At 45.3% G+C, this 12,825-nt stretch overlaps 1 protein-coding gene across 1 annotated transcript in view; it reads right to left on the reverse strand.

Moving 5' to 3' along the window:
• The window catches only part of LOC147661221 (nuclear protein localization protein 4 homolog), a 176,621-nt gene that overhangs the window by 44,007 nt on the left and 119,789 nt on the right, over nt 1-12,825 (reverse strand). Inside the window, exons 4-5 of the mRNA XM_086951227.1 lie at nt 11,585-11,656; nt 10,734-10,829 (exon numbers count right to left, since the gene is read on the reverse strand). Coding sequence (XP_086807353.1) covers nt 10,734-10,829; nt 11,585-11,656 — 168 coding nt within the window. The remainder of the gene's footprint in view (nt 1-10,733; nt 10,830-11,584; nt 11,657-12,825) is intronic.

The following is a 12,825-nucleotide window of genomic DNA, read 5'->3' on the forward strand; positions in this document are numbered from 1 at the left end:
GAAACTACTGAGAGCTCCAACACGGTAGTGAACCAAGGTTGACGGGCCCATGTGGGAGCTATTAGGATCAGTGTAAGGGATGTTCGTCTGAGCGTTAGTATCTGTAGCGGAATGAGTGGGAGAGGCGCCAAAGCGTTTCGGAAAATATACCTGACCAGTTCATCCATAGTGCATTGCTTTGGACATTGGGTGTAGATACCTGGAGGTGCAGTTTGAGCATTTTGAGTTATGGTGTGTTGGGAAAAGATCTATCTGTGGAAAACCCACATTTGAAACAATGGGAGGAGAACTTGAGGGTGAAGTTCCCACTTGTGAATCTGTTGTGTCTGCCTGCTGAGAAGATCTGCGATTTGATTGTTTACTCCTGGGAGGTGTTCTGCCAGGAGATACATTTTGTGAGGTATGGCCCACCTCCAAATGGCTTGCGCAAAGTTTGACAGCTGGTGAGTGTCCCCGAGCCCTCCCGTCCCCTTAGTTTTTGTACGTAATACATGGCTGTCATGTTGTCGGTGCGTATCAGGACAGTTTTGCCTACAAGGCGAGTCTGGAAGGCTTTGAGCACTAGAAATATTGCTAGCAGCTCTAGATGATTTATATTAACACCATCGCCGCGTGGCTAATTCCCCCGCGGTGCGGGGGGAGGGGGGCCGCGCACGGCGCTGCGGTGCTGATGACGAGCTCGCTCGTCATGCAGCACGGTGACCGTGTGCTGATGACGAGCTGAGCTAGTCATGGCCACGCCCGCTCAATGGAACGTCCAGCACAGCAGGGTAATTATCCCCGCGAGGGCGTTTCCCGGACGCCATGACGAGCTCAGCTCGTCACCGGCACACGGCCACCTGCTGCATGACGAGCTGAGCTTATCATCAGCATGCAAGGAGTTAAGTTGCTTTTGCCTCCACAAACCTTTAATTGGGTGAGTCTGGAGATGAGCTCCCCAACCAGTATGCGATGCGTCTGCTGTTAGCACTGTATGGAACTGGGTTGATGAAGGGTCGCCCTTTGGATAGGTTTTGTGGATTCCACCACTGCAGAGAGTGATGGGTGCAGCTGTTACCAACACTAGATCTGACAATTGACCTTGAGACTGATTCCACAGACTCAGGAAGCATTCCTGAAGGGGACGCATTTGAAGTCTTGCATGGGGAACTATCATGATGCAAGACGCCATCATTTCCAGTAGTTGCATATATACTCAAGCTGGTAATGACTGGTTGGGCTGAGACTGTGAAATTAGAGCCTGAATATTGCAGATTCTGGCTGAATTGGGACAGATTAGAGCTTTTTGAGTATTGATAGTGGCTCCTAACTATGTTTGCGTGTTGGAGTTGGGACCTCAACACATTTACTGTGAACCCGAGATCATGCAGTAACTGTACTGTTATTTCAGAGTACTGTAGACACTTTGGGTAAGAACTGGCTTTGATGAGCCAATTGTCTAACTATGGGAAGACATGAATATGTTGTCTTCGCAGGTGAGCAGCGACTACTGCAAGGCATTTGGTGAATACTCTGGGAGCAGTGGTGACTCCGAATGGAAGCACTTTCAACTGGTAGTGTTGTCCCACTACCACAAACTTGATATATTTGAGATGAGCATCCCTCATATCCCATATTGGAATATGGAAGTATGCGTCCTTTAAGTCTAGAGTAGACATAAATTCGCCTTGCTGTAGGAGTGGGAGCACTTGTTGAAGTGTCACCATGTGAAAGTGATCTGAGTGAATATATTGATTTACCTCTCTGAGGTCCAGTGTAGGCCTAAGAGAGCCGTCCTTTTTGGGTATTAGAAAGTATAGGGAGTACACGCCGGATCCTTGATATTGTAAATGTACGGGCTCCATAGCTCTATTTTGCAGAAGAGAATGAACCTCCTGATGAGGAGGTATAGATGCTCTGGTGGCATTTTGTGTGAGCGTGGAGGAATGTTTGGGGGATTGTTGGTAAACTCCAGGCAATAACCAGATTGGATAATTCCTAGGACCCATCTGTCTGAAGTTACTGTATGCCAGACGGGGCGGAATTGAGAGAGAGAGGTGTGAAGTGATCGGGGGAAGAGGAGGCAAGTCACTGTTTGTTTGTTTGTTGAGGGGAGGTGCAGGCTGTGGAACCGTTACCTATTTCCTTGCCATAATTGCCTCTAAATCCGCCTGAAGTAACCTCTCGAAAAGGGTGACTGACTGTTACCTCTATATGATGTTGAGGTGTCTGTAGATATGCTTTTGGAGCCCCCTTTGTAGAAGGCATGACTAAAGGAACCCCGATTGGATGGTGACTGCAGGGCTCCCATAGATTTTGCAACGTTTGCGTCTTTCTTCATCTTTTCTAAGGAAGGGTCTACCATAGGACCAAAGAGATGCTCTTTATCAAAAGGTAGATTTCAGATAGAAGCATGGTCTTCAGGTTAAAACCCTGAAATCCTAAGCAAGGTGTGCCTTCTTTGCAAGACACTGGTATTGATTGCACGAGCTTCAGTGTCAGCTGCATCTAAAGCGTATCTAATAGAAGTGTTTGAAATTAGTTTCCCTTCCTGACTAAGGTAGTGTGCGTTAGCCTTATGTTCATCAGGAAGAAATTAGAGCAATTGTTCCAATTCATTATAGTGAGCTCTGTCGTATCTAGCTAAGAGAGCCTGGGTATTGGCAATATGCCAGTGATTGGCTGCCTGTGTAGCTACTCTTGTTCCGGAGGCAACTATTAGTTTAGATTCTAAGTCTGGAGGAGGGGCATCCCCAGGGGTTTGTGAGTTTGCCAGTTTACTGGCATTAAAAAACACTTGGGAATTTAATGGTAATTGACCCATGATATAAACTGGATATGTTGGTGCAGATTTATACTTCTTATCTACACTTGGTGTACGAATTCTTGAGCGAACGGGATCTTTAAAAATGTTGTCCGCAAGTTTTAGCATGGCCTTAAGCATAGGCAGTGTATTAGTGGACCTCTGGGAAGAGCTTAGTGTTTCAAAGAGAAAATCCTCCTCAAGGGACTCTTCATGAAGCTGAACTCTATGTCCAAGTATGAATCGTTATCTGCGTTTGGATATGTATTATAATCATCCCATGGATCAGGACTATTCTAGTCTACCCCATCCCCATCATCCTGGTTGTCAGGTGATTGTGGTGGTGGTGAATTTGTGGGTGTTATTATTAAATTAGGGTTAGGTGGGGAAGGAGGTGAAAGAGGAGGAGAGGGATTAGTACCAACATGTTTTCTCTTAAGAGGAATGTGGTAAGTGTCCTCCGTTTCTAGTTTGCGTTTTAATGGAATTTTTGTGTGAATATGTCCAGTTTTGGGATTGATGACCAGTTTGTTTGTTTCGGGTCTGGGTTTGAAGGCGGGATGTCAAAACGATGCTCCTTTGATGGAGTAGGAGCGTTTTTTTGTTTCGGTGCCAATATTTTTGGCGTCGGCGTCGAAGTGTTTGGATTGGAAGATGATTTTGGTTGCGAAGGGATTGTTACCAAAACGTACTTCGGTTTTGGTGCCGATTGTTTCGGTTTGGTGTCCGAATGCGGCAGACTCGTTCCCGAGCAGGAAGGCTTGAATATTTGTTTCGGTTGCAGGGCGTCGGAAACATGGTCTCTGAGACGACCTTAGCCTGTAGGCAGAGGAGAGACCGGAGCCTTTTTCTTGGGCAGAAGTAGAGTTTGGGGCAGGAGAGGATCGGTACTCCCAGTAGTACGCTGACCCTACGGGATGTCTTTGTCCATGTCGGAGTCGTATTCTGACAGGGAAATGTGTTCTTCTTCCTCAGCTCCTTGAGCTTTGAAGACCTGTTCGGAATCTTCTCTGAAGAGATCCGGAGCGGAGCCGCTGTGGTGTTGTTGCATTTCGTGACCTCGAGCCAGACGGTCACAGAGCATCTTCTTGGATCGGAAGGATCTGCAAGCGCCGCAGTCTTGTTCATCGTGGTACGGGGAGAGGCACAAGTTGCACACTTTGTGCGAGTCTGTGCGCAAGTACTTGACATGGCACCGAGGACAGAATTTAAATGGAGTCAGTTCCATCGACTGCGTGCTGGCCCGACGTGGCTAGGCCCAACAGCCTTCCATGAAGTTTCTGATCGAAAGAGATTTTTCTGAACAATATGATAGCTGGAGAATGGAAAACGCGATCGAATAACAATACCATTGAGGGTAAGTGGATTTCGCACCGAGGGGAACCCAAGAACGTTGTTGAACCGGAGGACAGCAATTCACGTCTGAATCCGATAGCGGAAAAAAACAATCTAACAATTGAGTGCGCTATCACCGAAAGGAAGAGTCACCTACCTTGTGACTGGAAAGACTTCTTCAAAGAAAAACAAAGTGCAAACATCCGGATCCAAAACTAGATGACAGGAGAATGCAAAGCATGTGATCCACAGCTCACATGTCTCGAACATAAATGTGGGGTTGCCCTTGCCTCAGTGGAAGCTCACAGACAGAGTCGTGCAGTACTGCAATCAGGCCAAAGCTGCTTTGCAAAGAGGTCTATTGTGGGAATTCCCCACCTTTGGAAGTATGTTTGTGTTAATGGACGGTGTATCTCCCATTCAAGCACCTGTTGGTGTGTTCTGCTGAGGAGACCTGCTATGCTGTTCTCCTCTACTAGCATGTATTGCACTAGGAAATGGATCTTGTGACTGTAGGTTAATTTCTGTTTTTCTATGCCAAGTGGGACAATTGCATGGAATGCCCCCGCCCCGTTTATGTATGTAATACATGACAGTCATATTGTCTGTGCGTAGAAGGACGGTCTCCCGTTATGTTTGTAAGAAAAGCTTTGAGAGCCATGGAATGGCTAATAGCTCCAACATCTTCATGAGTAGAAACTGTTGTTGTGGTTTCCAGGGTCCCTGAACCACACTGTCCCTCATATGAGCTCCCCATCCCAGAAGTGGTGCATCTGTTGTGATTGTTATTTGCAGGATTGTATCCTTGAAGGCTCTAACTGCTAAAATGTTGTGATTGTTTCACCATGATATAGCCTGATGAACCGTGGCTGAAACCAACAATAGACCTTCCAGATTTCCTCCCACTTTCACCATTAAGATGCTAAACACTCCAAGAGGGGTCTGATGTATAGGCGAGAAAGCGAGATTGCTATACAAGAAACCATCATTCCTAAAAGTCTCATTGTTTTTACTGGTAGGTGATGATGTGACTGAAAAAGAGCCAGTTGGTTCTGGAGATTCATAACCCTTTGGTGATTAGGGTAAGCTGTCCCCAAAATGACAATGAGAATTGACCCCCCGATAAGGTTTAATGTAAGATGGTTGGAGATGTGATTTTGTCACTTTTAAAAAAAAAAAATACTTTTTGGGAGTTTTAGATAGCGTGAACTAGACCAGAGACATCGGGTATCAGAGCGCTATACATAAGCACCAGTTTCGTTACAGATGGACGCATTCCTTTTTGTTAGGTTCGGGGAGATTAAGTGATTTGGCCAGAATCACTGGATGTTGAGTGTTGTTGCAGAGACTCGAACCTGGTTCCCCAGCTTCGTGGCCGACCACACTAGCCGTACACTACATCCTCACCCACATTGATTGAGAAACCCAATTGATGCAGTAAATGTATTTTCTTTTGGGTGTCTGCGAAATATTTGTTTGTCTGGACTCATGATCATGTAATCGACTAGATAAGGAACACAAATATTTTCTCTTCTTACTTTTGCTGCTACTACTGGTAGACATTTTGTGAATAGCCATGGTGCAGTCGTTACTCCAAAGGGAAGTATGTTGAATTGATAATGATGTCCACTTACCACAAATCTTAGAAACTTTGTGTGTGCTGGATGGATTGGAATGTGGAAGTAAGCGTCCTTCAGGTCTAATGCAGCCATGAAGTCGCCTTTTTGCTGTAGTGGTATTACATCATGTAATGTTACCATGTGAAAATGTTCTGACAGTATGTAGGGATTTAGTGGCTGTAGATCCAGAATAGGTCTTAGGGTTCCGTCTTTCTTTGACAATCTTTTTAATCTTTTCTAGCTGATAATCCACTGTAGGTCCAAAAAGATGTTCTCCATCAAAAGGTATATTTAAGATATGTTGTTGTGTCTCAAGTGTGAAGCCAGAAAGGAGTAACCCTGCATGCCTTCTGGGCATCATATAAGTATCTCCATCTAAGGCACATTTAAAGGTAGTATTTGAAATGATCTTCCCTTCATTAACGAGATCTTACCCCTTCTTCCGGTATTCCTCTGGAAGATGTTGCACCTGTATCTCGTCCCAGGTAGCTCTGTTATTCTCCAATGGTTTGCATGGCCTGTAGCAACTCTTTTTGCTGCAGTGTCTATTCTTTTGCTTTCTTTATCTGGAGGAGGTGCTTCTCCAGTGCCTTGTGCAGCAGCTCTCTTCTTTGCAGTAGTGACAACTAGTGAATCTGAAGGTGGATAGCCTATAATATATACTGGGTCGTTTGGAGAGGTTTTATATTTCTTTTCAATACGTGGTGTTAGGCTCTTAATTTTACTTGGTCATTGAACACCTCTTTAGCCACTTTTAGAATGGTTCCATTCATGGGTAAATATTGGACAGTTCTTTCCGCGGTTGATTGCGTTTCAACCACAAAAAAACACATTCCTCATCTGTAGAATGCATGGGGAGCTTAAGATACTCAGCAGCTCTTTGAATGACACTGTAATAGGAGGAAGTGTCATTAGGGGGAGAATGTTTTGTAAGCACATGTGGGTCTATGTCATAATCTGGTAGCATCATATCATAGTCTTCCCATGGGCCAGGTGTGTGATCAGTATTGTGTGTAACCTGGCAATCAGTGTCCTGTATTTTTCCCTCTTCTTCTCCTTGTGGAGATGGTGAACGAGCGTGAGATGAAGCAGGTACACTAAAAACTATAGGGCTGGCGCTTCAACCTTCTTGGAGTATAATCTTTTGTGGAGGCTCAGAAAGTTGTCCCTCTTCTAGTTTTCTTCTTGTAGTCTCCTTTCTCTTTTTTAGCACAAACTGCTGTAGTCCTTCAAACACTACCCCTTGCTCTTCAGTGGGTTTAGTACTTTCTGTTTTATGTTTTTGTGTGGAGTTGTTGTAGTTTTAGAAACAGACTGTGCCCTAGAAGTATTCGACTCAAAAAGAACGATTGATGGACAGAATGTTGAACAATGTCAAACATTCACCCCAGTACAGAGATCTGGGATGTCCATCTGAACTTTTTGCTTTTGTCGCTTTAAGTGGGAGGGTATGTCCAGATGTGGGTCCCATGCTCACTCCACCACTGGATTTAAGCTAGCCTGGCTGATGAGGAGTGATACCCCAAAACCGGTTCCAGGATGCTTGCTTCCGGTCCCGGGAGGAACTGGCTTGGCAGTTCGGACAGGACTGTTGCCATGAGGAGCAGGGTCAAGACTGATTTGCATAAGGTTGGGTCCAAACTTGGGTGGCGTGGTGGGAAAAAAAACTATGGATTAAACCCAGATCTGTTGACTGGGGTGAATGATTGCATTGTTCAGCATTCCATTCATCATCTGTTCTTTTTGCATTTGTCACCCCAAATTGGACGGATATGACTGGACATCAGTCCTGTGCTCTCCATGCCACTTGAGTCAAGCTATCCTGGCTGATGAGGGGTGAAACCATGAAATCGTTCCCAGGATGCTTGTTTCCGGCAGTTAGGGCTGGACTGTTCCTATGAGGAGTAGGATCAAGACTGATTTACATATGGCTGGGTCCAAACTGGGGTGGCGAGGTGGGCAAAAAACTGATGGATTAAACCCAGGTCTGTTGACTGGGGGTGAATGTTTCTATTATTCAGCATTACATCCATCAGCTGTTCTTTTTGCTTTTGTCATCCTAAGTGGGAGGGTCCCATGCTCACTGCACCACTGTATTCAAGCTAGCCTGGCTGATGAGGGGTGATACCCGTAACTGGACCCAGGATGCTTGTTTCTGATCCAGGGGAGACCTGGCTTGGTAGTTAGGGCTGGACTGTTTCCATGAGGAGCAGACTGATTTGCATATGGCTGGGTCGAAACTGGAGTGGCGTGGTGGGCAAAAAAACGATGGATTAAACCCAGGTCTGTTGACTGGAGTTGTATGTTTGCATTGTTCAGCATTACGTCCACCATCTATTCTTTTTGTTTTTAAGTACTGAAATCATGGCTTTTCTTCGTTTTTAGAAGAGACATCGATCCACTCGACTTCGAATGCTTTTTCGGCTCCGATGTGTGTATCTTGGAGCTCTTTGGTGGCAATGTACTTATTGGTTCAGATTGATGCCTTGAGCCGAAGGTTTGGTCTGAGTCTACGTGGTCTTCAGTGCCATAATAGTTTCGGAACCTTCCCCTTTTTGATGTCGGACCACCTGATCAGGACTGAGAATACTCTCGTCCTTTCTTGGTTCTGAGGCTTGGTCATGGTGTCGGCCTGAACTGGAAGGTTGCGGCGCACCATGTCGGGGTATCGGTGGTGGCGAATGTATAATTTTTTTATGGGGGGGTAGCAGTACTCAAGGTACGTGGTGTTGTTTTGGTCCTTGGCCTAGAGTCTGTGGTCAGCTTCAGGGATTTGAGTTGTACTGGAGTTAGTTCTTCCCCAGAAGATAATTAGGACGTGGAGTAGTGTGGGCTGGCTATTACCATCCCACCTGATGTTGTGGCGCTGGGTTTGCTGTTGTGGCTGAACTCGGCCTCAGTTGCATGCTCCATTATATGTGCCATCGATACCATTGTGATCAAAGAGTCTTATTATTTTTAACAATGCGCAGGCAGCGCACGGTTCTTTTTCGTGCTTCGGAGAGAGTGGTAAGTTACAGACGTCATGTTTGTCAGTGTGTGTGTACTCCCCTTCCGCCTCGGACGACTCCTGGTGGCCCACGTCGCTGGGCACCCCACCGACACCCACTGACCAGGCGTGCAACCTGGGATTCATCCTCGACTCCTCTCTCACGATGTCCTCGTGTTTCAACACCCTGCGCATGCTCCAAAAAATCTTCCGGTGGATCCCCACCGAAACCAGAAAGACTGTCACCAGGCCCTCGTCACCAGCCGACTGGACTACGGAAACACCCTATACGCAGGGACCACAGCCAAACTTCAGAAACGCCTTCAGCGCATATAGAACGCCTCCGCACGATTCATCCTCGACATCCCCCGCCACAGCCACATATCCGCCCACCTGAGAAACTTGCACTGGCTCCCTGTCAGCAAGAGGATCACGTTCAGGCAGCTCACCCACGCACACAAAGCGCTCCACAACATGGGCCCAGAATACGTCAACAACCGCATCACGTTCCACACCCCCACCTGCCAACTCCGCTCCTCCAGCCTCTCCCTCGCTACCGTCCCACAGATTCGCAGAGCCACCACCGGAGGAAGATCATTCTCCTACCTTGCAGCGAAGACATGGAATTCCCTTCCCGCACACCTACGACTGACCCAGGACCATCTCACCTTCAGGAAACACCTCAAGACCTGGCTAATCGAGCAGTAGCAGCACCCCCCCCCCCCCTTTCTCCTTAGCGCCTTGAGACCCTCACAGGTGAGTAGCGAGCTCTACAAATGTACTGATTGATTGATTGACTTGACTCCGCCCCGAGGACATCGTTTGAAGAATTCTTTCTTCGCCTACATCACCCGAAGACTATCATTGTTGATGGTTGAGTGTATTCGGAATTCGGGAAGTCCTTCCTAGGTGTAGAATTAGATTCTTGTGATTAGTTTTTTTACATAGACCCTGTGGCGCCAAATCTTGAACAGATTCGGTGTGATCTGTCAGAATGTGATGGCGGAAAAAAACGTTCTGAGGAACAAAGACTTTGACATGCGCAATGCCTCGAGGGGGAGGAGAATCGACGCATAAAGCTTCTTGAGAAAAACAACTTGCAAAGTTCAGGCAAAGACTAGATGCATATCATGCATATCGGCACCCAACACATTCTACTAATATAAAGGTTATTTAATATTTTATGCATTTGCCTCTGGCAAACCAAGGACTGTAAGTTCAGTGGGGGAGATGAATATAAACAGAAATAAATTAAACTTTTCTACAGATGAAGTCTGTTCTTAGTAGTCCACACTGAAAGAGAATCAGAGAGTGAGCAATGGTGCAGATGTTAGGACTGCCCAACCATTCTAGCAGTCCCAGCACTCCTTGAAGGTGGTGGCTATCACTAGATAGGTCAACCAAGCTCCATGAATCAGGAAATCTCAAACAAAAATACCAGTAAAGTACAAAATAAAAATATTAGCATACAGTTTATGTGTGCTGAGCAACCACATGCCCAATTTCATTAAGCAGAGAGAACAGCCTTACAATGAAATCCTGAGGGTATATTGTTGGTGGGATATTGTGCATCTCCAGTTTACTCTCCATTTATGCTGGGCAAAATGTCTGCAATGCCTCCTACTGTGTAACGGCGGCCGAATAGAGGAAGTATTACTTACACACTCTATATTCAATTCTGGGGCACATTTACTCACACACAGTTAGCATACTAAATGCTGTGATGAACTCTTTGTAATAAGGTCAGTATTTTCAGTAACAGAACTCAATCACTAGTACACAACCAGTACGTAGAATTCAATATTACCCGCTCTGCCTGTACCTATAACTACTTTTTGCCTACACCGTTACCATCGACAGTCCCAACGAATCAGTTTCCCAAAAAGGGAGATGAATAAAACACGGAGGTAAACCTGTCTTCTGATACTGCATTATCAGCAAAGGTGTTCAAAGACTTCTGATGCTCTATCAGTTGTTCAAACATGAAACTTCTCATTTGTACACTTACCTGAGTCTCTCCCAATACATCACGGTTCTCAATGGGGAATGGATTTGCAGAAATGGAAAATGTGTACACTGGATCTTTGGGGAAGGTGGTGGGGATCTAAGAGTAAAACAAAACAACAAAGTCAGTGCAATAGAAGCCTAAAATTACACTGGATGGTCTTGTTCTGAGGTAAGCTCTTGAACCTGCGCTAGGGTAGGGCACCTGACATCACCATTGCTTACATTGCATTTTTCAGGGGGCCTTTCTAGTTACTGTAAGAGGTCTCTTTCTAATCAAAATAAAAAATGCTATGCACATGCGATTCAGAGGGAAGTTGAACTTGGTCATTTGAATGCGACGTATGACTTGCAGTAAGTAGCCTGCTACGGGAGTTTTGGTGCAGTCCATGCTAAAAACCAACAAAGAAGGTACAGGGAAAAAGAGACAGCACAGAAGGGTTCCGGAAAGAATGGCCAGCCATGCATGTAAGTGTGCAAAATACACAAAGGTGAAGATCACTTATCGAGAAACCCCAAAAAGAAGAGCTGGCTATACAGGCATGCCTAGAAGACAAACGTGAGAAGATAACATAAAAAACAACACCAAAAAAGAGGGGCCTGCCTTTACATATAGGTCTAGAGGATACTCGTGGATGGAGATCACAGATTTAACCACAAAAAAAAAAGGCCGTACAAGTTGATCTAGCACCAAATCTGTGCAGGTCAAGAAGATACCTTTGGTGAATAAAACATATCCAGGCCACCCAAAGGAGTCAAAGCCCAGACCCATATAGAGCATGGGACAGGTGTAGGAGAGAAGGGATCCCTGTATTTGCACAAAACCCCAGCTTCACACATTTTAGCAGTACTCACATCTATGATGAGATACTCCACAGGCAGAGGGCGAGCTAACTGTGTGATCTCGTTGCCAAACTTGTCTATGTCCTGAAAGGAGAGAAGCAGGTGGTTAATATTACAAATCCCAGTGAAATTGACTATACATCCTTATTGAGCATTTCAAGCGAGGATATCTCCATTGAAAATGTCACTGTTTATTGAAGGAACATAACTAAGATGACATGTGAGTGGACCCATAGGCAATTAAATGTAACATTCTCACTTCCTGGCCCACTGCCTAAGCCAGACAATAAACTGCTCCAATGATCAGAAAGTAATTGGCAAATACCAGTCTATAATATAAAACACATATCTTTCATGAAGGTTTTATTTATTATTTATTTATAGTATTTGTAGAGTGCGCTGTGACCAGTCTGGTATCCTGGAAATTAGGCCACACTTGTCCAGGTGTGTGAAGCAGGGAATGATGACATCAATAGCAGGCTCTTTATTGTTTTGGGAACAACCAGGGCATCAGAGCTTTTCTAAATTTCAACAGGTCCGTGTGTGATCTTAAGTTAGATGGCAGCTTATTCCAAAACTGAGCCTCTTAACTGAAAAGACTCGTCTGCCTTGGCGTACCCTTCGGAATCTATGTTCCTGAATGAGATTTGCTGTTGCAGAACGTAGTGGCCTTCTCAGGCGTATCTTTTTAATCTACGTTGCAATGGTATCGGGCCCTTATTCTGAAGAGCTTTAACACAATGCACATAGACTTCAAAAAGATCCTCTGCTCTGCAGGAGTGTTGGATGCAGAGGATCTACGGGAACTGTTTAGCATTAGTTTAGTCGCAGCTACCTTCACTCTTTGCAGCCTCTAAACCAAGTAGTCGGGCGCTTAAAGGAGAACAGAATTACAATAATGGACTCTGTGCAATTAGGGACTTCGCCTGTAAGGGAAGCACTGGGTACAGCTTTATGAGGCCTCAAAGCAAAGGCATCCTGGGGGATACTAGGTATCCTTTTACTGACACAAACACCAAAACTATAAAATACATTTCAGACAACCTTGTACTTCTCTGAAACGCTCCCACACAGGTACTGTTTGTTTGCCATTCAGATACCCTTCTCCGCTCCTTTCTAAGAACTGACATTTAATTAGCCAATACTCCATCATCCTTATTAACTTAAGTTTCTGTAGTAGATGCCTATACATTTCTTTCATCCCAATCCGCTATCTGGATATTGTTTATCCACTCAAAACTTGGCAACGTCGT

The sequence above is a fragment of the Lissotriton vulgaris genome, unplaced genomic scaffold, assembly GCF_964263255.1.
Source record: "Lissotriton vulgaris unplaced genomic scaffold, aLisVul1.2 SCAFFOLD_439, whole genome shotgun sequence".
In the NCBI taxonomy this organism is placed as follows: domain Eukaryota; kingdom Metazoa; phylum Chordata; class Amphibia; order Caudata; family Salamandridae; genus Lissotriton; species Lissotriton vulgaris.